Here is a 24,307-nt window from a genome sequence, read left to right as displayed (position 1 = left end):
AAGCTCAGCTGAGAGGATGATGGGAAATACACATGTGGAAACAATCAGGAATGGAGTCGTGATGTTGATTTAATCGTGATCAGAAGTGCGTATGATACTTTATAACTTACTACCTTATTAACCTTGTATAATAATAATAATAATACTTATTTAAAGGTGTACTACAGAAAAATCAGTTATTGTTCAAAATCATTACTCATCATCACTATTATAATAATTCACAACAGTATAATAATGATTTATAATTTGAGCTGACCGAAATGTCACTTTAACATCAGTCATATTTGTGAGGTCACAGAAGGAAGAGCGTCTACTAAATATTACTTATTCATTTGACATCTTATTCTGGACATTTGGCTTGTTTGATGTAGGATGACAGATCTTTCTCATGTTTTGATCACAGGTGACAATACACGACATAAACCTAAAAACATGCACAATACGTTAATGTAAATAACTCTACAAGTGTCAAACAGATCCCATTTTAAAATTATATGTAGTAGAGGGCTGCATTGAGTTTGTGCTCCCATGGGAACCAACACAAATATTGCGGGAGCAGGCGGTTTTATCTTTGCTGCGGATGGGAGTGGGCAGTCAGAACATTAAGCAGGAGACCCACGGGGAATGGTGGTGTGTTGTAGAAATGGGCTAAAGGGGCTAAAGGGACAAACCCAGCAGTTGGGTTGTTCCGACCCAGCGGTTGGGTTATTTTGACCCGAGGTGGGTAGTCCAGGGGCCAAAGAGTAAAAGTCCTGACATATTTTTGTTCCACTCATGAACTCAGCGGCTGATTGCACCTCAAAGAGTTAAAGTTAATGAGGTAATTAAGTGACTGATTAAATGATGATTGTGCATTAGTGATTAACACCTGCTGTTATTGAGAATTACAGAGGATCAGATGTTGATGTTTTATTGGTTAAAATGATGCCACCATCATGGAGATCAGTGTTAGATTTAGTTGTGCTCTTAACCCTTGACTTGTTGTGCAAGATTTCTCTCTGTAGCTCTATATGTGGTGTTGTGGAGAAGAGAACCCAGTGATAGTCAGCGAAAAACTTTTGTATGTGGATGTCAAATTAAATGGTATAGCCTTTCGTATAATTAATGTGCCCACCAGATTTATAAGAGCAGAAGGAAATTTTGAAAGAAATAGCCCCAATGTTAATTTGCGGGTAGGAAGTAATTATTGAGGGTGATTTTAATTGTATAATAGCTAAATAATATAGGAAATCAATGACAACAATTAAACTTGATTCTAGTTCAATAGATCTCTTTAATATTATTAAGGACTTTAAATTTACAGATATTTTCGGTGCAGAATTCTAATGTTCCAGGCTTTACTTGGTCTAATGGTTACTCCCTTTTCTCGTATTGATTTTATATTTTCCTCACCTACAATTGAGGTAGTAGAGAGAGAAGGTACTTAAGAGAGAGAAGACTAATATAATGGCTCCTAAGAATAAGAGCTATATTATATGGAGTAGAGTTCAGCATATGGAATCTAATGAAAATGTATTAGTTATTTCTTTAGGAAACTTATTAGCTCATCAAGTTTGGACTCTTTAAAAGATCCTCTGCTAATTATGTTTATGAAAGCTTATGCATAGCAAAACTTTCATCTTCCTTAAGGGAAGGAGTTATCTCACTGATGTTTAAAAAAGGAGACAAACAAGATCTTAAAAACTGGCACCCTTGACTTTGTTAGGGGTAGATGTAAAAATCTTGTCCAAAGCTCTTTTCTTTAATATTCAGCCTATTATGTCTAAACTTATATGTAGCTACCAAACATGTAGTATTAAGGGTCGCTCCTTACAAGATAATTTGGCATTAGCAAGAGATAATTATTTGTTTGCAGGCGACCGTAAACTGTCTCTGGTAATTTTAGGATTAGATCTCAAAAAAGCCTTTGACAGTATAGATCACCGGTATTTACATATATTACTTGAACGTTTAGGTTTTTGCCCATCCATATGCTCATGGATTAATCTTCTGTATAGTATTAGTAAATAATTATCTGTAAGATTCCTTTGAGATTTGTTCTGGCGTATGAAAAGGTTGTAGCTTGTCCCCATTGCTATTTATGTTAGTGGTAGAAACATTAGCTTGTGTGCTTAGGCATAATCTTGAAATTAAAGGGTTCTCAATTCCGGGTAGTTCAGGTAGAGAGGCTAAGGTCTCACTTTATATGGATGACCTTACCCTCTTCCTCATTTGACAATGATTCCATAAAGAAAACTTAGCAAATCTGTGGTAAGTTCACTTTAGCTGCTGGTGCAAAAATTAACAGAAGACAGAATTTTTTTATTCCTTTTGGAAAGAACCTAAATTTAAATTGGGTTATTAATATTTTAGGTCTTTTGATTGGTAATAATATGGATAAGATAAATTGGAATCAGAGACTTGATAAGATTAAATGGAAAATAAAACAGAGGACCGAGATCTTACTTTGAGAGGCAAAGTGTTAGTAATTAATGCTGAAATTTTGGCTTGCCTTACATTTTTAGCCACAACTTTACCGGCACCAATCCAATTTACAAGATCCATTAAAAAAGTCCTGTTTAGTTTCCTTTGGGGCTCCAAAGATGAAAGAATGAGAAGAGAGATATTGTACAAACCAGTAGCTAAAGGTGGGCTTGTATTTCCAGAAATAAGCACTAAATTGGAATCAATGTTTTTGACTCCTATCCTTAAAGCTTGTTTAAGTGAGAATCAAGAAATTTTGTGGCATTGTTTTGCTAAACTTTGGGTAGGCCAACAGGTGGCCAATGCTTGGAAAATTAGAGGGCCACAAAATAAACCTCATGCTTGAATATAGGCCAAATATATATGAAAGGGTTTTATCCTCCTTAAAAAAACACAGAATTTCAGACATTCCTATTAAGAAAATAAGTCGGATGATGGTGCAACACATGTAATATCCAGAGTTACAGAGGATGTCTCCGGTGGGAAAACATATTGAGTATGTTGTTGTATTGTATTCAAGTATGGAAGAATGTAAGCAATGTGTTTTTATTTAATTCAAATAAGGAAATTGCTTGGCAAGTAGTGCATGAACTTCTACTTACTCTTGTGTTTTTAGAAAGACGAAATTGTTAAAAAAATTCAAGATTTCTAAAATATAGATCAAGATGAAGATGAAACTATTAGCCATTTATTTTGGTCTTGTAAATATGCTTAGGAGGTGTAGTTTTTGGTACGAGGATGGTTGACTGATTTATATAGATTTCCAAGTGAGACAGATGTTTTGTATGGAGAGTTGCAATGAATGATAAATACAGTTTTATTATAATGCACTGCAGTATGAATAATTATTTTCACCACTGTTGAGGATCATATGATAAATGTTCATGGCTAAATGCCTAATCTTAAACTAGTGTTTTTTTTCTTCTTTATGTTAATGCATTATGTTGGTAACGTAATTAGCTTTCTCATTTTTTTTTAAGAATAATCAAGATCAAACAGTCATCAAAAGCATAAGTTACCTGCTAGTTCAAGATTTGCTTCAGCATAGCACAAATGTTTGCTGTGAAACAGTAATGGAATTGTTTAGAAGCAAGTTTATCAAAAACTTGCTTCTTTTTTCATTCAATTGATTTCATACAAGTCTGTGCTTAAAGTCAGTTGTAGTTCCTGTGTTTCTCTTTTCTTCAGTGATGTTGATTGTTAACAGCAGATGTTCATCACTAATGCACAATCTTTATTTAATTAGTCACTTAATTATCTCATTAACTTTAACCCTTTGAGGACTTGGGATTTGACTCAAGACTAGTTTGTGACTTGGAAGGAATTACTTGGTTCCTTCTCTGGTGAAATCAGCTGATGTGTTCATGGGTGGAGCAAAAATATTGTGCACAACAAGTCCAGGGCCCGTATTCATAAAGATTCTAAGAATCCTCTCAGAAAACTCTTAATTTAGTTTAAAAACTTTTACGTAGGAGTCTTAGCTTAACAGCGATTCAGGATCGATCTGAGAGCAACTCTGAGTAAGGAAAAGACAAAAACTTTCATCTTAGTGAGGAGGCGGGGTTGACCCTGTTGCTATGTATGACACAATCTTTTGAAGACTGTGATTGGTTGGTTGTCCAAGAAGGAAAAAAAAGAGTGATTTAAACTATAGGGTCTATTCTAATTCTCACTTTGAATTTACATGCGTACTTTTTCCTATTTGACCGTTCTCTTGCACACACACACACACACACACAAACACACACACACACACACATATGTCTGGTCAGCTATCCTTGTGGGGACTCTCCATAGGTGTAATGGTTTTTATACTGTACAGACCGTATTTTCTATCGCCCTAGACCAACCCTACCCCTAAACCTAACCCTCACAGGAAACTTTCTGCATTTTTAGATTTTCAAGAAACTTCATTCTGTGTAATTTATTAGCTTGTTTACCCGTGGGGACCTCAATTTTAGTCCCCATGAGTCTGTGTGTATTCAGGTTTAAGTCCCCACCAGAATAGAAAAACAAGTACACACACACACACACACACACACACACACACACACACACACACACACACACACACACACACACACACACACACACATTATATGTGGGTTTATATAAATCCTTTTTTTATTTACCATGCTTTTAATTTCCTATAAGGTACAGTATTTGATTGGCTTAGAATGATAAAATTGTTCCACTCTTTCCAGCTACAGTGATTGCTGTCCTATTTAAGTGGCGGTTTGAATGTTGGATTTAATATATCAAACATTGAATCAAAACCAAGAAGGGCGAGAAAGCCAAACTGGACAGAGGAACAGTTTACTGTTAGCCCAGTTAGTGGATGAACACAAGGCCATTCTTAAAGGAAAATTCGGGCCGGGTGTCACAGCAAGGGACAAGAAGCAGACACGGGAGCGAATAACACAAACTATTAACGGTTCATTCCCCCTGCTTGTGCGCATCTATAAGCCTGCTATATTCATAAATGCAGTTTTTTGAGCCTGCAAGGTGGGAATGTCCAGTGGAAACGAAATGAACTGCAACACAATAAGATGTTCTGAAAGTGCTGTAATTGTTTGTGTGATCACTCTGCTTACAGAAGGTTGTGACAGACCCAAATCATCACTATTGCATTGTTGCATTTTCCCAGTTGCCAAATATCATAATGTAGTGATTACTTAAATTTCTGGCGCTAAGGCATTTCTGCGCTGTATCGGAGATGTTAGCATGTCTCTAATAAGTTCAGTCACAAACATGATCCCTGCACGATCTAATCTATAGTGTCTTATTAACTCCCTCTCATCCATTGTCTGCAACACATTTATTCTGCCTCTTCGTCTTTATGCCATTTTCTCTTCTGCTAAAGAAACTCTTAAGCCTCTTAAAAGTCCTCGTCTGTGCTCCTAACAAGTTTGACCTTAAGACATCTTTTAAGGGTTAAAATGCTTTCTGAATTACTTTTTTCTTTACTAGGATTTTTTCTTTAATTTCAATAGTAAACGCCCACATTTATAAGAATTTTCTTAGAATTTTGTCACTAGGAGCTACTTTTTGCATTAAGATTCTTTATGAATATGGGCCCAGGACTTTTACTGTTTGGCCCCTGGACTTCCCAGCTCTGCTTTCAAGTCACAAATGAGTCTGAAGTCAAATCCCCCAAGTCCCCAAAGAGTTAAAAGTTAATGAGATAATTAACTAACTAATTAAATAATGATTGTGCATTAGTGATTAACACCTGCTGTTATCGAGAATTACAGAGGATCAGATGTAAATGTTTTATTGGTTAAAATTATGCCACCGTCATGGAGATTAGTGTTTGCTATAGTTGAGCTCTCGATCCTTGACTTGTTGTGCTAGATCTCTCTCTGTAGGAATGCATGTGGTATTGTACAATGATGAGCTATTAGCTGTTATCATCTGCTGAAATAAGCCTGATGAGTTGGCCTGATTTACACACACCCACAAAAAAAAAAAAAACTACTACTGTACTATTAATACTACTGACACACATATCAAGAACCAGTATACGAATCTCAACAATGGTGACAATCAACAAAATGCTTTATGATGCAATGCGTGCTGGGTAACAACACCATAGTAAAAACTCCCATCAAGCACTGCAGTATGAAAAATTATCACCACTGTTGAGAATCATATGATAAATGTTGATGTCTGAATGCCTCGGGTGATACAGCTTTTTTTTTTTTTTTTGTTAAGTATTGACACATTAAGGTGACAAATGTAAAAACTTTTTTTTTGAGGTTCAGTATCTGGATGCAAGTTAATATAACAAAGAGAAACCACTTGACCACAGTTATGGTGGCATCTTGTGTGTGTTTAAAAAAAAAGAGAAAAAAAAATCATTATATTTCATCTAAGGCTGTGGCTGTAGTCAGCTGTAGTTCTTGTGTTTCACTTTTCTTCAGTGTTGGTTGATTGTTAACAGCAGGGCCCGTATCCCTAAAGAATTTTTGTGCAAAAAGTGGCTCTAAGCGGCCAAATTCTAAGAAAATTCTCAGAGTCATGACGTTTTCTTAGAATTGCCCCTAAAAGTGACACGAAAATCCCAGTTAATATAAAAGCTATTCCTCAAGATTCCTAGCGCTTAAAAGGGCTCCTAAGACGAGATCTGCTAAGAGCAGGGAAGAGGACTTTTAGTGGCTTAGGAGTTCCCCTAAGCAGCTGCACAAAATGGCCAACAGAAGAGGCAGGAGAGATGTCCTGCAAACACTGGATGACAGGGAATTATTGAGATGCTACAGATTGGATTGTACAGGAATCATGTTTGTGGTGGATCTCCTTAGAGATGCAATTACTTCACCAACTGGGCCAGCAACAAACCTTGCTCCTCAGTCCAGTTCGGCTTGCGATTCCTTTTTTTGTCCGTTTTCTGTGTTTGTAGGATATTTGTTAACAAGCCTTCATAAATAGACCAGCCAGCAATCACAGACATTGATAAAAGCCAAGCCGTGTTACCCTCGTTAAGACCACACTGGGTTGTAACGTTGTAATTTCTACTTCATAAAGGACAGCCCCTTGAGATAGGCCATCTTGTTTTCAATGGGGTCCATATGGGAGTGAAAGTACAACATATGCCAGCTAGGAAATCAATATGAGCAAATAAGACACAAATCATTATTTGAACAGGGTGTAATGAGCTTAAGTTTTCACATATTTTAGATTCTAATGTTAGGCTATAACCCCTAGAGCTTACTATTCATTTTCCAGATATTTTCTTGAACGTTAAATATTATTTACAATTACTGTCTGCATAAGATTAGAGTGTAAAATTATGTTTATTGATTTGAGGGTACATCCTTTGCTCATTATCACCAAAAGTTCATTTTCATCAAACTTGTAGGATTAACCAATCACGGCTTTTGAAATGATGACTCATACCTAGCAACGGGGTAAAATAGGATTTTCAATCCATTCCTTGCTCAGAGTTCACTCAAAATGTTCTGGAATCACTTCTAAGCTAAAACTCCTGGCAAGGAATTTTTAGGTTAAGTTAGGAGCTCTCTGAGAGGATTCTCAGAATCTTTAGGGATACAGGCCCAGATGTTTATCACTAATGTGCAATCATCATTTAATTTATCACTTAATTATTTCAACTTTCACTATTTGAGGACATTGGATTTAATTTGAGACTTGCTTGTGACTTGAAAGGAATGACTTTGTTTTCCTCTGGTGAAATCAGCTGCTGAGTTCATGGGTCGAGCATAAATATGGCAGGACTTTTACTCTTTGGCCCCTGGACTTTATACATCTGCCAACCACTGGGTCAGAACAACATAGAACAACTGCTGGGTTGGTCCCTTTTATACCCAGAGCTGGGTCATATTTAACCCAGCATTTTTTAGAGTGTACTTTTCCTTCATCTATGGAGTATGCAAAGCAATAAGGCCCAGTGATCTAATTAATTTGTTTGTTAAGTAGTCTACGACTAGACTCTATGTTATGTATATATTGTGACGTGTGTCCCGAGCGCTCGTCAGCGTCGCCCTGGCAACACAGTGGAATCACCGGCACTAGCTTGTCACGGGCTGAGCGGCCGCACCTGCAGCTCGTTAAGCGGCATCTTCTTAAGCAGGGGAGGAAAGCAGTATGGTGAGGAATGTCTCCTGACGCAGACACTAACGCTTTCCTCCTCTGTTATAGAGAGCAGCGTGTGACCGTCAGCCCCAACCAGGAGAGCACAGCACGGGATCCACCACTCAAGGCACAGAGAGCACGAGGGAGTTGGAGCACTACGGAGAGCACCTTCTTCACTCAGAGCACAAAGTCTTTCAATAAATCCACCCTTCGGGGATTTTCTCTGTCTATCGGTTGTCGTGTAGTTCCTCACCTCGCCACACTGGTGGAGAATGCGGGCAGAAGTGTGAGGTGGACACCGATAACTGACCCCCGAGGAGATCGTTAAAGTCACCGCCACCCATTTTTTTTATTTATTTGTTTTTTCTTTTCCCTCTGCTCTGTTTCCACTGGCGGCCGCTCCTCCCCCGGCATGGAAGAGCTGCTTAAACACATCACCGAGGTTAGCATCCGCCAGCAGCAGATAATGGAGCACATGGCCTCACGTCAAGGAGACGCCGAACGTGAGCTCGCCGCCCTCCGCGCCGCCGCCCACCGCACGCCGCTGCCTGACCCCCGTGTCCAAGCCGTACAGCTGATGCCGCGAATGACGGCGCACGACAATGTGGAGATGTATATTCAAATGTTTGAGGCCACCGCGATTCGGGAGGCGTGGCCAGAGGACGAGTGGGCCAGACTCCTCGCGCCGCTGCTGACCGGGGAAGCGCAGCGGTCGTATTTCACCATGACGGCTGAGAGAAGCCGGGACTATGGAGAGGTGAAAAAGGAAATCCTGAGCCGAGTAGGCCTCTCCCCAATCTGTGCGGCGCAGCAGTTCCATGACTGGGAATATCGAGCTCGACAGCCCGCTCGCGCCCATGCGGCAGAACTAACCCGGTTGGCCCAACATTGGCTGTTGACAGGGGGTCCCTCCGCACACAAGGTAGCTGAGCGTGTGGTGATCAACCGACTCCTCCGCGCCCTCCCCCGCGCGTTGAGGCAGGCGGCTGGCATGAGGAATCCCACCGATCTCGACGAGCTCGTGGAGGCCATTGAGCTGGTGGAGGCCGCCCAACACCGGGAGGTAGCGGAGCGAGCGCCGCCTTTTCCCCGAAGGGTGGTCCAGGAGCGACGCTCGCCGGAGGGCACCCAGTGACCCGTGAGCAGGCCTGCGGTTCCCGGCCCCCAGGACGAGCCGATGCCCACCGAGCCGCTGCGCTCCCCAGGACGGACGTGGCTAGCAGGCTGTTCAGTTCACGATCCGCCGCCGGAGGCACCGCGAGCCAAGGTGCATGTCAATGGCCGGCCGTTCATCGCCCTCCTCGACTCGGGCAGCGGGGTAAGCCTGATACAACCAACTGTCCTTCCACCCCGAACAGGTTCCAGAGCCCGGCTGGCGATAACATGCCTGCACGAGGATACCAGACATGTACAGGCACGGCGAGTGACCATCACCATGACACCTGGTTCCTGGCCCGTCGAAGTGGGAATCTTAAAGGACCTACCGGTACCCGTTTTCCTCGGCCGGAATTGGCCGGGGTTTGATCAGCTCCTCACCTCCAGCACACAGCCTGCTAGCCTGGCCGGGAACCGCCGACGCCGGAGATCAGCAAGGTGTCCTCGACGACGCCCCGCGCTGCTGACGTCAGACAGCCCTTGAGGAGGTGAGTCCCCCTCCCAAAACTCTAACCTGTTGTTTGATGTCTTCCGGCAGATAGCGGGAGGGGGAACGCTCGCCAAAGAGCAGCGTGGGAACGAACACCTCAAGCATTGCTGGTCTCAAGTGCGGGTGGCGGAAGGAGAGGATCTACAACCGGCTCCCCACCCCCCATTTCGTCATCCAAAACGGCCTGTTTTACTGTGTCGCGCATCGAAGGGGGGAGGAAAAGACGTTGCTGGTGGTACCGCGAAGCAAAATCCAGACGGTGTTGGAACTCGCCCATGCCCACCCGATGGCTGGCCACCTCGGCGCTCAAAACACCGTGCAACGGATCCGGGATCGCTTCCACTGGCCAGGACTGGAGGCGGATGTCAAGCGGTACTGCCAAGCTTGCCCGACGTGCCAACGGACATCGCCACGTACTCCTCCCCCCAGCCCGCTGATCCCGCTGCCTATCATAGAGGTGCCCTTCGAGCGCATCGGGATGGACCTGGTGGGGCCGCTGCCGAAGTCCGCCTGGGGGCATGAACACATCCTAGTTATCGTGGATTATGCCACCCGCTACCCAGAGGCCATTCCCCTCCGCAAGGCCACCGCAAAGAACATCGCACAGGAGCTCTTCCTACTGAGTAGTCGGGTTGACCTACCAGCGGAGATCTTGACCGACCAGGGCACCCCTTTCATGTCTCGGATCATAGCTGACCTCTGCAAGCTCCTCAAAGTCCGGCAGATCCGGACCAGCGTGTACCATCCACAAACTGATTGGCTCGTGGAACGTTTTAACAAGACCCTTAAGCAGATGCTGCGACGAGTCGTGACCGAGGACCAACGTGACTGGGACCAAATGATCCCGTATGTGCTGTTCGGGATCCGGGAGGTGCCCCAGGCTTCCACCGGCTTCACGCCCTTCGAGCTCCTCTTCGGCCGCCAACCCCGTGGGCTTCTAGATGTTGCCCGGGAAGCCTGGGAACTGCAGCACCTGGTCGGTCAGTTCTTGGATGTGTTCTCCCCCCTGCCAGGGCGGACGACCGTCATCCAGCACGAAGTCCGAACACCACCAGGAGTTATCGTCCGGCAGCGGCCCTATCGTGTCCCGGAGGCTCGGCGACACGCAATAGAGACAGAGGTACAGGAGATGTTGAAGTTGGGGGTAATTGAGCCCTTGCGGAGTCCCTGGTCCAGCCCCATCGTAATGTTCCCGAAGCCCGACGGCACCCTCCGGTTCTGCAACGACTTCCGCCGCCTAAATGAGGTCTCTGAATTCGATGGCTACCCCATGCCCTGGGTCGATGAGCTCCTGGATCGACTGGGAAGGGCCCGGTTCATATCGACTCTCGACCTCACCAAATGTTATTGGCAAGTCCCTCTGTCTAAGGATGCCAAGCCCAAGACAGCCTTCTCAACCCCCAGTGGCCACTGGCAGTACCGGGTCCTTCCCTTCGGCCTGCACGGGGCCCCCGCCACCTTCCAGAGGCTCATGGATGTCCTGCTGAGGCCCCATATGGCCTACGCCGTGGCCTACATCGACGACGTGGTCATCCATTCAAAGACCTGGGGGGAGCATTTAGAGCGGCTCCGGAGGGTGCTGCTGGAACTCCGCCGGGCGGGGCTCTCCGCCAACCCCCGGAAATGTCACCTGGCTCTCTCCGAAGCCAAGTACCTGGGCTTCTGCGTGGCCGCCCCCAGGAAAAGAAGGTGACAGCTATCCTCTCGGCACCGCGGCCCTCTACCAAGACCCAGGTACGAGCCTTTTTGGGGTTGACGGGATACTACCGTTGTTTTATCCCTAACTTCTCCTCCTTAGCCTCTTCCCTGACAGATCTGACCAGGAAGGGGCAACCCGAGAAGGTAGCCTGGAGTCCAGAAGCGGAAGAGGCATTCCAGCAGGTGAAGTCAGCCCTCACCACGGAGCCAGTCCTGTGAGCCCCCGATACCAACTGCCCCTTCCTGGTACAAACCGACGCCTCAGACACCGGGTTGGGAGCCGTTCTCTCCCAGGTCCAGGACGGCGAGGAACATCCGGTGATCTATATTAGCTGGAAGCTGACCCCGACTGAACAACGGTATGCCGCCGTGGAGAAGGATGCGTTGGCTGTCAAGTGGGCAGTCCTGGAGCTTCGCTATTACCTCCTCGGCCGCCGGTTCACCCTGCTGACAGATCATGCGCCACTGCAGTGGATGGCCCGCGCAAAGGACACCAATCCCAGGGTGACCCCGTGGTTCCTTGCGCTCCAGGACTTCCACTTCACCGTACAACACCGGGCAGGGACAGCCAACGCCAACGCGGACGGCCTCTCCAGGATAGGGGCAGCTTTCGCAGGTCTGTCAGGCTCCACTCCCCACCCTCCCCATATCTCCCCATTGTACCGCAGGCGCAGGTCGACGCTTAGGGGGGGGAGTGTGACGTGTGTCCCGAGCGCTCGTCAGCGTCGCCCTGGCAACACAGTGGAATCACCGGCACTAGCTCGTCACGGGCTGAGCGGCCGCACCTGCAGCTCGTTAAGCGGCGTCTACTTAAGCAGGGGAGGAAAGCAGTATGGTGAATTATATATAATTTTCTTTTTTGCAGTAGCCTGTTAAGCAATCTATTGTGAATGTGAAATCTGTGAGATTTTTTTTTATATTTTGTTTATTAATTTCGTTTGGTATTTATTTTGTTACAATTATATCTAGCGTATTTTCAAAGTTCTCTGTGTTTATTTATTTAATGGCGAATTTATTTCCTTATTAATCATTTGGTGCATGTATGCAGTAGCCGCTAGTTGCAGTTTATTAACGGTTAATGTTTTATAACACAAATTAAATAAATACTGAAAGTTTTTGCCATGTGTGGTGCTTTGGTTTAGCATCGGTTGCTTAATATTATTTAAATTCAATCATGTTTACAATCTGTTATTCTGTTAGTCTGAGTACCTGTTTGTGTAAATTTTTCACAAGCTCTGAGATAAAGTCTGCAGGAGTGCAGCACTCTATATCTGTAGTGCATCTTTAATAACACTAATAACATTTTAATATTTCCGTGCATGTCACAATGATTTGTGAATCATTTTCAGACTCTTCTTCTTGTGGGACGTCTGTTATCCGATCTGCATATAAAGGTCAAACAATCACTTTCAGCTGTGAATGTGAACACAAGTTTGAAACACACACCAAAGTCTTGTACAGAGTGAATGGAGATCCTGTGTTTGTGCTGAAGATCTCTCAATCATCACAATCATCTGAAGAGAAGTTGATCCTGTCTGACAATCAGAGAAATCACTTTACTGTGACCATCAGAGACTTTTCTGAAGAGGAGCGTGGAGTTTATTTATGTGGAGCGGAGAGAGATGGAGCAGATAAACCACCTTCAGAAACATCAGTTACTCACATAACCTTCATTAAAGAGATTGAGCTGAACGTTTCTAGTGAGTTTAGATTCATTTTAATGAAAGCAGTCATTATAAATTCTTTAAATAAGGAATGTAAATCTCTCCTGACTGTTAATACTGTAATAAATCAACAAATAAATCTTGTCTTGCAGGTCAGATAACTTCTGTCCAGGTTGAGGCCTACATCAGTAAATCAGTCTTCATCAAGTGTGAATTTCCAGAAGAGTTCAAAGAAAACCAGAAATTCATCAAAATAAATTAATCAAAGGAGATCTCTGTTGAACAGAATCAGTGGATTCATCTTAATAAAGTGCTCGTGTATGATGATACCAGTTCAGGAGTTTGAAGGTTTTTATCAGTGATTTAACTGAAGCTGATGAAGGAACGTACAGATGTGGAGTGAATACTGTTAATGATCATCTGTTCATGAAGATCAGACTGAAGATCAGTCAAGGTAAAGAGTTTCTGTGTGAGTCTGTTTCTGGACAATTTCTATCAGTTAAAATGAGAAAATAAGATTTGAATTTCTGATATTTTCATTGTTTTTGTGTGTAGGTGGTCATTTCCCTGAATCAAGTGAACCAGCTGCTGTTATTCACTGTAAAACCTGACAAGTTACCTTAACTCAAACCGTTTGAGTAAACAGATTGCCTTGATTTAAACCCTGTAAGTTTTAAAACTTTGCATTTAAGTAATTAAGTGATTAACTAAGTGCTGATTGAGAATTAGTGATGAACAGCTGCTGTTAACAAACAGAATCACTGAAGAAAAGACACATTTTTACTATGGAATAGAGAGAAGACTTAATGTCAGAGGAAGGGTGCAGGGCTGAGCTTGTTGCTATGGATGATGTCATCATGATTACTAACTAGACACACACTGATTGGCTGATAAAAAGAAAAAAATGTCAATTGCCACATTCAAATAAAGATTTTAAAATGCAGGCGAAGTGCCACTAATTTAACAAGTATATATTAAGCTAATTGTTAGCCTCTTACATGTGTGCATCTTAAAAACAATTAGTGAATATTCATATAAACAGCCTTTTAATTAAAAGAATAGGATAATCATGGCTAATAGTAATACATGCAAACATAAAAAAATAAAAGCACTGTAACCAAGAACAGCTGTTCCTTCCTGCCCAACTGATTAATGACAACAAGGATATAATCAAAGGAAATCTGGAGTTTGGATAACCTCCAAAACCTAAAGGCGATACTTTTTTTTAAGCTCATTATCGTCAAATGTTTCTAAAATGTTTACATTCTGAGGCAGATTGCCAGCATCAGCCATTTTAGGAATAGTTTGTGGCTTGGTCTAGTGACTTAGAAGTCCTCTTCACTATTCCTAATGCTTCACAGATTGAGTGCTTAATTTATGACTGACACGCCCATTATTTTTAAGATATTCTCCTAAATCGGCGAGTTATGAGCTAATTTTAGCCTTAACATGTTTTGTGAATACAGGCCCAGACGTACAGTAGATTCAAAAGTGTCTTCTATTAGTTTATATTAATAGACCAGTGGTTCCCAAACCTGTCCTGGAGTACCCCCAACACTGCACGTTTTCTTTGTCTCCCTAATTAAACACATCTGATTCAACTCAACAGCTCATTAACCCATGTGATAATGAGCTGATGAGTTGAATCAGATGTGTTTAATTAGGGAGACAAAGAAAACGTGCAGTGTTGGGGGTACTCCAGGACAGGTTTGGGAACCACTGTAATAGACTATCAGATGAGGCATTGTATATATATCCTTCTTCCTAATTTTGTGTGACTCTCGTGAGTTACTGAGTGAATCCTGAGCTGAACATTGGAAAGGGAATGCAGACGTTTGAGTGTTAAGGAGTAAAACTACTTCAGATCTTGTTCTTGTCCTGCAGAAGTGATTAATTGAAGTACAATGGCATCTGTCAAAGAGCTACTTGTGAACTCACTGAATGAACTAGGAAAAGATGATCTGAAGAAGTTTCAGTGGTTCTTGAACGATCATAAACCACAGGGTATTCCAAAATCTGAAATGGAGAATGCAGATGTTTTAGACACAGTGGACAAGATTGTGGAGCGTTTTGGACCAGAAGACGCTGTGAAGATCACAGTCGACCTCCTGAGGAAGATGAATCAGAACCTTCTGGGCTATTGAATGACAACAAATGTGTTTTAGAAACACATGGTTATAACAGCCAGAGAAAAGACTAAGACAGAAATCAAGGGTCAAGAGCCCAACTAAAGCAAACACTGATCTCTAACATGGTTACTTCAAATGAAACAATAAATCAACATCTGCTGTTCATCACTAATGCTCAATTATCACTCAATTAATCACTTCATTATTTAATTGCAATGTACATCTTCTTTCAGTGAACTCAACTGAATTAAGTTCAGAGTACTCATAACTGTTAGATTTTTCAACTTAAATGGTTTAAGGCAATCGGTTTCCTCAAATGGTTTCAGTTAACATAACTTAAGGATATCTGTTTACTCAAACCATTTGAGTTAAGTTTACTTGTCGGGTTTTACAGTGTTGGTGAAAGTGTGAAACTCAGCTGTAATTCCCCTGAGAAACAGCAGTCCATCAAACACATCTGTAAAGAGAACGAGCAGAAGATCTGTCAGAGCATCAGTTCATCAGAGAAGCAGCGCTTTGAGTTTTCTGACAGTACAGCAGGAGTTTTTACAGCGATCATCAGTAATGTGAGCCTGAGAGATGCTGGAGTTTACTGGTGTGGAGCAGAAACCAGACACCAGCATCTGACTTCTGTTTCTCTCACCAATAAACATCAACTGACTTTAACCAGTATGTACAGACACCACAAACCATGCAGTTCAGTCATAGATGCATGTATTTCACAGTGAATAAATACATCTCTGTTCTCTTTGACTATCAGTGCCTCCAGTGATCGGACGTGAAGGAGATTCAGTCCAGATCAAATGCCCTTATGATGAAAAACACTCAACAGGAATGTGTCTGCGCAGTGGAACGTGTTTGAGTAAAGAAGTAAAGAATCTGTGTAAAGGAAAGTGTTTCACTGAAGATGCTCAAATTATCATTCAGTCAGATAAAGGTAATGTTAAAAACCCAAAGATTTCAGTAAAGGACGACACTGAACTCAGTCTCTTCACTGTGACCATGACTGAGCTGAGAGCAGAGGATGCTGGGAAATACTGGTGTGCAGTGAAAGATGTGTTTAATCTTCACATTGAGCTCATGATCATCAGGAAGGACGGTGAGGATGAATCTCAATGTTTCTGTCCATTCTGTTCTCAGACTCATCATTTTAATGTTGTTTCTTCAGCGGTCGGTCATGAAGCGTCTGTCGGAGGATCAGTGTCCATCAGCTGTAAACACATCAGGAATCAAACACAGAGGTTTTTCTGCAGAGGAGATCAGCCCAATATCTGCTTCAGAGACGGAGTTCATGTTTCATCAGATAACAGCAGATTCTCTCTGACTGAAGAAACCTTTACTGTGAAGATCAGCGGATTCTGGGAAATACTGGTGAGCAGAGGAGAGCTCTGGGTCCTTCATAATCACTGAAGTTCAGCTAAACGTGATCAGAGGTAAAACACTCTTAAACTAAAAATTAATACTGAATTACTTGGTAACTTGCCAAAAACTGAACAGCAGAATATACTGCAATCTTCTCAAAAATAAAATGAAAACAGATTAATTGATTTTTGATTAATAATACACTGCACTACTGTTTCTAGAAATGCATTATTTCTTTAGATAAACAGAAAAGAAGGGACTTTCAGAAAGGTTTTTTTTTTTTTGTCCAGGCTATGAAAGCCACTGGGGTTCAAAGTGTATAATATGTGTCCCAGCTGCTTTCCATTTAATGATACTTGATCTAAAAGTAAATCTTTTTAGCTTTTTTGCTCATTCAAAAAGAAATTGGTTGGTTCTCTGAAGCTCATCCTGAAGTGCTCATCTGTAGATTTAAACCTGTTTAATATATTTTAATATTACATATTTCATGTAAACAGGATTAAAGTGCATCTTTTTAAGCTGAACTGATCCTTAAAATCGATCTGCTACCACCGTTCCTTTATTACAAGATCCTACGGATACAGGGACAATCATTTAAAATAATAATAATAAAATAATTATGTAAACATAATATAATAAAGTTATGTAGTCTTTACTAATATAGACACAGTCAGTTTTACTCACTGTAAGATTTATTTGACATACAATTATTACTTTATAATTTTATTGAAGTCTTACACATGAGTCGTGCATTAATTTGAGAGATGACAGATATTATGGGAGTGGCTTGATTGAGAACAGGAGATGCAGAAAATGAGATGCTTTTTTACAGTATGTAATAGAAGTCTTTGGGAAATAAATAGTATGTTTATTGTAGATCTGTGTAGCAGCAGCAATACAGTTAATAAATTAATAAATCAATAAATCCACTGACTCTAAACAGTGTCCTGTGCTCGTCAGTGCAGCCAAAGACAGAACTGTTAGCATGCTGTGCTCAAACCTTCACCATGACATTACGCCCCATTCACAACGCCACGTTGGCGTCTACAGCTCTCGTTTACTTTGAAAGGAGCGACTAATAATTGGGAATGATCAGCACTGCTGATCGCGGGTTTGAATACTGATATGCTGAAGCCGAACGTTTTTATTTATTGATTATCATTTTTGGAGATCGTCAGCCTGTAGTTGCATTCTTTTTTTTTAACAGAAGAGATGAAGAAATTAAGACAGTTTGTTTTAATTTACTTGGCACCATCTGACTTACCTGTTTCCTGGGATGTTTCCCTTTTGGTGTGAGAAGAGGTCATTTAAAAACAAAAAACAAACAGTTGTAAACAACCCAGGAAACCTGGTGAGATCCAATAACTCAATTTCTCAATATGAGTTAAAAGTGATATTATGACACGAGCATGAATGTTTGTCAGTGAATGTCAAGGACTTGCCTTATTTCTCAGTGACAATCCCTTTTGTGTGATTTTAGGTTTCTTCTGTCTGCCTCCAGGAGCATGAAGAGTCTCTCAGTGATGCTACGGTCTCCTCTTTGACTTTCTCACCATTGCCAACTCATAAATATCTGGTGTCAGAAATCAGAATTAGATTTTTGCTTTTATATCTAAAGATTTTGTTATAAAACTTGTCATGTCATAGAAAAACTGCAAAACAACAACAAAACAAAACAAAAAAAATTAAGTACTGAGCAGCTGTTAACACCAACAGATCACTGAAGTCTTGATTGTTCATTGTTCAAGTGTTTTAGTTTGTTTGTACCCTGAATTTGTTTCTTTGATTTGTAAAATGTGTGCAAGAATATATTTCGAATGGTGGACATTTTCTTTTAATAAATGAATTTGATGTCATACATGTCCGTTTACTTTATTCATTTTATCAGGAAGTCCCACAGACAAAATAAATAAATAGATAATTCTACGAGACAGAGAGAGAGAGAGAGAGAGAGAGAGAGTGGGGTCATGCAAACTAACAACAGAGGAATAGATGTCCCAGGTAGACATTTTTCATGTTCTGGGAATGTTTTCAGTGGCAAGTTTTATTTTAGTTCCCAGAATGTTCTTTTAAAAGGTAGGATAACATTCCTCAAAAACATTCTAAAAATGTCAATTGATAACATTGTTAGAACATTATTTAAAAGTTTTACATCATTTTGTGTGCTTTATCCCAAATTAACAAATTATGTTGAAAGTATAACAATCCCTCATGTTTTGTCATCATATTAATGGCCATTCAAAGGCTGTTAAATTTCACACAGAACGACAGAAAAGAAGCAGAAATCAGAAATTCCAACGGAAATGGAGCGTAAAACCAAAAAACTACCTTTTACTATATAACCGTTAATTGAATAACCGTTAATTGTGAGACTGGATAAAAAATTTTTTTTACTGTAATAAAATGTTGAAATTCTAAATATTTTCTGTGAAAACAAATAAATATGCATACATTTTACAATTAAATATTGTTATGTGGAAAATGTCTGAAAACCTTAGATTTTACGGTATTATTTGAGTAAAACTACATCTTTTGGGGTTGTGCACATTGGAATTCACAGTATAAATCTGTAGATTTTTAAGCAAACAAAAACATCCATTTTTACAGAAGCAAGATGTTAAAAAATAGGGTCCACCGTAATAATACAACCAGTAAATACCATTTTAAAAAAACAAATATCAGCACACTGTAAAAAATTTCTTGTTGTTTTTACAAAAACTTTTTGGCAGCTGTGGTTGCCAGAATAATTTTGTAAAAATACAGAAAACTGTAAACACATTTACGTCAAAAACTGTTAATTTTACAATATAAAGCTGTAATTTACAAACAAGAAAATGTGAATATAAACCAGTAAATTCAACAACACACAAAATTAAATCTGTTTTGTACCTTGAAAATACTGACAACCACCATAATAATAAAGATGGTACTGTATAAGAGAAAGCCACATGAAGTATCAAAGCTCATCACAAGTAGCTTCACCACAAGCAGAAGTATATATTAACATATAGAAGGTGCACATTTATGGAAACACAAAACACCATCATGGTAACACACGTGATACTTAAATAATGCAAAAAACTTTCATTAAGCAACAGAAGATGTAACATAAAGCTCAAATGTACATAACTGATAACAAGAACTATTTAAAAACATGATTATTTAAACAAAATACTTTCAAACGTGGAGTGTCACGCAGGGAATTCTGGGAATATCAGTTTACAGTTTTAGACTGTAAATTATACATTGATTTGTTCTTTTTTTACTTCTAAAAGCTGTATAATTAACATAATTTTACTGTAAATTTACATTAAATGCTTTGTTAGATATTTTACAGTTTTTCCCTGTATATAGTACGGGAACTTACTGTTAACCTATTATCAGTTTTTTTCCGTAGCGTTTTTACAAAATTTTACAGTTAAAATTACACTTATTTTTTACAGTGCAGTAAAAGACAATAAAATTGATAGTATTTTTTCTTTTTAAATTCAGATACTGATATACAGATTAAAAGTTAGGCCTGCAGTAGTTTCTCCATTTAACCTCCCAGTAACAACATCTGGTCAGACTGTCTTTACTATGAACTCCAGATGATCTGGATACGGCTGCTTCTCTTACACATGCATCCTCTTGCAGTTACTCTCAAAGAGAAAAGGGTTTGTTTGAGATAACAGGCATCTGAACACAAATGTAGAGAGCAGTTACACAAAAGTGTTGTTGTTAAACTCTGAAAAAGTGTATAAGTGTGTGTATTTAAACATACCCTGAGTAATCTCCAAATCTTGGCCATTTTTTTACATCCAGTCTTCTGCCAGAGTTTCTCCCGCCAAATAGTGTTTTGCGCACAAATCAAATGCTCCGCCTCCACTCAGACGATTTTGCGGCTCGATTGGACATCACTGTCACTATGGTTACAGATGATTTTCAATTGGCATCAATTCTCTGTAGAAAGATAGAAAGATATTATAGTTAAAGTGTAGTAAGCAAAGTTTTTTTTTTTTTTTTTTGGCATATTGATTATTTGTATAACCACAGTTAGTGTAATAAATGATTAGTGTAGTAAAACCATGAATAGTTTTCGTAAGGGTTTTAAATATAATTAAGCTTATAATTGTGCATTTGATTTGATCAATCAACAAGGAAGTTAGGAGTATTTTCTGAATATTTATTATGTGGGTTTTGTTTATTTTTAATAGAGTTTAAAAACAGTTATGTCAAATTAGTTCAGACTTAGCTCAAAAAAGTCAGAGAGGTTTCATTTTTTGTTTCTTCGCAGTTCACCTTGATACTTTATCTTTATAGCCATATACCTGTTTTCCCATGTTGATACTACTTGTTCAGGTAACTGAAACCTTCAAGATCTGCTCAAGTGTATTTTTATAGCGCCCTCATGTGGCATTTTGCTAAGCTCCTTTATCAATTTCAAAGTATATAAAAATAATGATTTATCAAGGTAACTATACTGCTATAACATGTTATGGTTTATTCATGTTTTAGTAGTCATACAGTGTATATACAGCAGCAATATTATCTGTACAATGTTCTGTGTAAACAGTTTCAGAAAGCTGTATTCAAAAGGAAATTACAATCCTGTTAAATGTTACCATCAAAGAATCAAGTAAACAGTATCCATACGTTATTGTCTATTATCTGTGTTTGAGAAGTTTGAGAAAGAAAATAATTGTAGGCGTATCATTAGTAAAAATCACTAGTGAAACTGAAATCTCTCAGGAAGACTTTAGTCACGTGATCATGGTTTGAATGAAAGTATTTGACTGGTGTCAGGAGGAGCTGCACTTTGACTGTGTGCATCTCAGAGAGAAGACGCAGGAGAAACACAAGAGACGACAGTAACAATGACTTCAACACATACAGGTCTGTGGAGAAAATCTGATTCAAATATCACAAAATGTTATTTTCATTTTACATTTAAAATACATTTTAATTTAGTAAATTGTATTAACTCATGTAAATATAATAATACAACTGATATTTAAGTAATAGTGTGCAAGTTTGAGTCTTTGACTTTAAAACAATAATATGACAATATATTTTTTTGTGAATATCAACTAATATTTGTTTCATAATCGTCTCACTTCAGCAATAATCTTTGAATATTAAAATGTTTAGTTGTTTTTGCACTCAAGTATCATCAACAGTAATTAGTATATATAAAATGCTTTTTATATTTTAAGTGTGTTTATGTCAGTAATAATGCTTTATACATGGAAACAGTACATACTGTATATGCAAACGGATAGAGAGTCATGCAAAATAAAGAAAATGAGTGAGAGACATGTAAGAGAAGAAATAGCTCAAAGAGCTATTCATGTGACCATTATATTGAGTATGAAAAGAAGACCCCCCCCCCCCCAAAAAAAAAGGTAAATGAATGAATGAATGAATTTGTCAAACAATCTAGAGAGTTGCACCAAACATGTCCAACAACTTTTTCATGCCAATAATTTTGTTAACAGTAGTATTTCTGCTTTAAATAAAAATGAAAGATTAAAAGATGATCACTGGAATGTTTTTAATCTAAATGTAACTGTATGAATGCATAATTGTGTTACATATTAATACTTTTTTACAATTTTTTGTAGGGTCTGATCTGAGGATCGTTCTTCTGGGTAAAACAGGATCAGGAAAAAGTGCAACAGGAAACACTATACTAGGAAGAAAAGCCTTTGAAGTTGATGATTTTATCAAATCTACCAATACATTGTGTGAGAAACAGGTAGGAGTGGTTGGTGGAAAGACCATCTCTATAATAGACACTCCCGGACTGTTTAACACAGCTATGGATAAACAACAAGTGAAAGCTGAAATAGAAAAGTCTACAGAGATGTCCTCTCCTGGTCCTCATGTGTTTCTGCTGGTGCTAAAGCTGGGAGTGAGATTCACAAAAGAGGAGAGAGACACGGTGCAATGGATTCAGGAGAACTTTGGAGAAGAAGCTTTGCACCGTACCATCATTCTGTTCACTCACGCTGATCTGCTGAAGGGAAAACCTCTGGACGAGTACATTGAGAAAAGCAAATATTTACTGAAAATTGTTGAGAGCTGTGGAGGCAGATATCACTCATTCAACAATGAGGACAGAAACAATCAAGATCAGGTCACAGAACTTCTGAAGAAGATCAACTCAGTGATGAAGAAAAATAAAATGATGCATTACAGTTTTGAGATGTTTAAAACCACTCAGATGAAGAAGGAAGGAAAATGGGCAAAGACATGTGCAGTTGCAGTTGCAGGGCTTGGATTTCTAGGAGCAGTTACAATAGTAGGCATGATATCTGCTAACAGAGCAGCTGCAGGAAGTGCAAAAGAAACTTCAGAAAAAGCAGCATTAAAAGCTATAGATAAAGTTTTAGCTGCTATAGAAAAAGCAGTGAAAACTACAGGAGAAACGGTTACAAAAAAAGCAGTAGCAGCTGTAGAAAAAGCAGCAGAAGAAGCTGCAGAAAATGCAATAATGACTTCAAAAGAAGTAGGATTAGAATCTGTAGAAAGGGCTTTATTTGCTATAGAAAAAACAGTAGAAGCAACAGGAGAAGCAGTTACAAAAAAAGCAGTAGCAGCTGTAGAACAAGCAGTAAAAACTGCAGGAGAAACAGTTTCCAAAAAAGCAGTAGCAGCCGTAGAAAAAGCAGTAGAAACTGCAGGAGAAGCAGTTATGAAAAAAGCAGCAGCAACTGTAGAATATGCAGTAGAAACTGCAGCAGAAACAGGTACAAAAGAAGTTGCAGCAACTGTGGAAAAAACAGTTAAAACTGCAGGAGAAACAGTTACAAAAAAAGCAATAGCAATGGTAGAAAAAACAGTACAAATTGCCGGAGAAGAAGTTACAAAGAAAGCAAAAGAAACAGTAGAAAAAGCAGTAGAAACAGCAGGAGAAGCAGTTACAAACACAGCAGTAGCAGCTGTAGAAAGTGCAGCAGGGACAGCAAAAGGAGTAGTTACAGGTCTGTCAGCAGTAGCAGCAGCAGCAGCGGCCCGGTCTGCAGCAGCCGCAGGGAAAGTGGCCTCATCTGGAAGAGTAGCGATAGTAGCTGCTGTAGCTGCAGCATTTGGAGGAGCAGCTGTTACACTAATATCAGCCCTGAAACGGTAAAACTATACAACGCTTCAGTTTTAGATTAAGAACCTTCAGGGCTGTACTGTAAATGGACTGTAATTGGACTGTACTGTAATTTTTTCCTACATTTTGGAGCTTTAACTGCACCTTTACTAAATGAAAATAATAGTTTTGTTTGAAGTCACTATTTTGATGACTAGCATTTGCTTTTAGTTTGGCTCTTGATGCTTTACTTTTTCTCTGGCTGCTAATAGTGCACTTAGAAAACACATATGTTGTGGAAAAGAAATGCTGTTTGTGGATTAGTTTAATCATTCTCTGCTATGATCTTCAGATATTTAATGTCTTTTATTTGCAGTTGATATGTTTCAATGGCTGACATCAGATCACTTATTTTTGCAGTAAGTTGTTAACTGGAACATGACTGAAACATTTGAAATAAAACAATTATTTACAATTGTAATATATGAACTATGAAAATAAAATAATTATTTATTTGGTTGAACTAAGAAATGGTAAATGGACTGCATTTATATAGCGCTTTCAACAGACCACATGGCCATCCAAAGCGCTTTACAAGTTGCCTCACATTCACCCATTCACACACTGACTGTGGTGTCAGCCATTCAAGGCGCCATCCAGCTCGTCGGGAGCAGCTGGGGTTAGGTTTCTTGCT

General features: G+C 39.9%; 1 protein-coding gene across 1 annotated transcript; it reads left to right on the top strand.

Annotated features, from left to right (window-relative positions):
* The first annotated feature begins 15,584 nt into the window (after positions 1–15,584).
* On the top strand, positions 15,585–23,667 carry LOC113100296 (uncharacterized). Its single transcript, XM_026265085.1, has 4 exons — positions 15,585–15,860; positions 15,952–16,290; positions 16,360–16,404; positions 22,157–23,667. Coding segments are annotated over exons 1-4 (1,896 nt in total). The 5' UTR covers positions 15,585–15,859.
* Positions 23,668–24,307: the final 640 nt, after the last annotated feature.

This window comes from Carassius auratus, unplaced genomic scaffold (assembly GCF_003368295.1).
Source record: "Carassius auratus strain Wakin unplaced genomic scaffold, ASM336829v1 scaf_tig00217228, whole genome shotgun sequence".
NCBI lineage: Eukaryota > Metazoa > Chordata > Actinopteri > Cypriniformes > Cyprinidae > Carassius > Carassius auratus.
The sequence above is the reverse complement of the archived record's forward strand: the minus strand, read 5'-3'. Positions and strand labels throughout refer to the sequence as shown.

Bases quoted from the DNA above. Each gene is read 5' to 3' on its own strand.
- LOC113100296 (XM_026265085.1), top strand. The intron at 16,291-16,359 runs GTGAGGATGAAT...TTGTTTCTTCAG, and splicing joins CATGATCATCAGGAAGGACG to CGGTCGGTCATGAAGCGTCT. The intron at 16,405-22,156 runs GTAAACACATCA...AATTTTTTGTAG, and splicing joins AGGATCAGTGTCCATCAGCT to GGTCTGATCTGAGGATCGTT.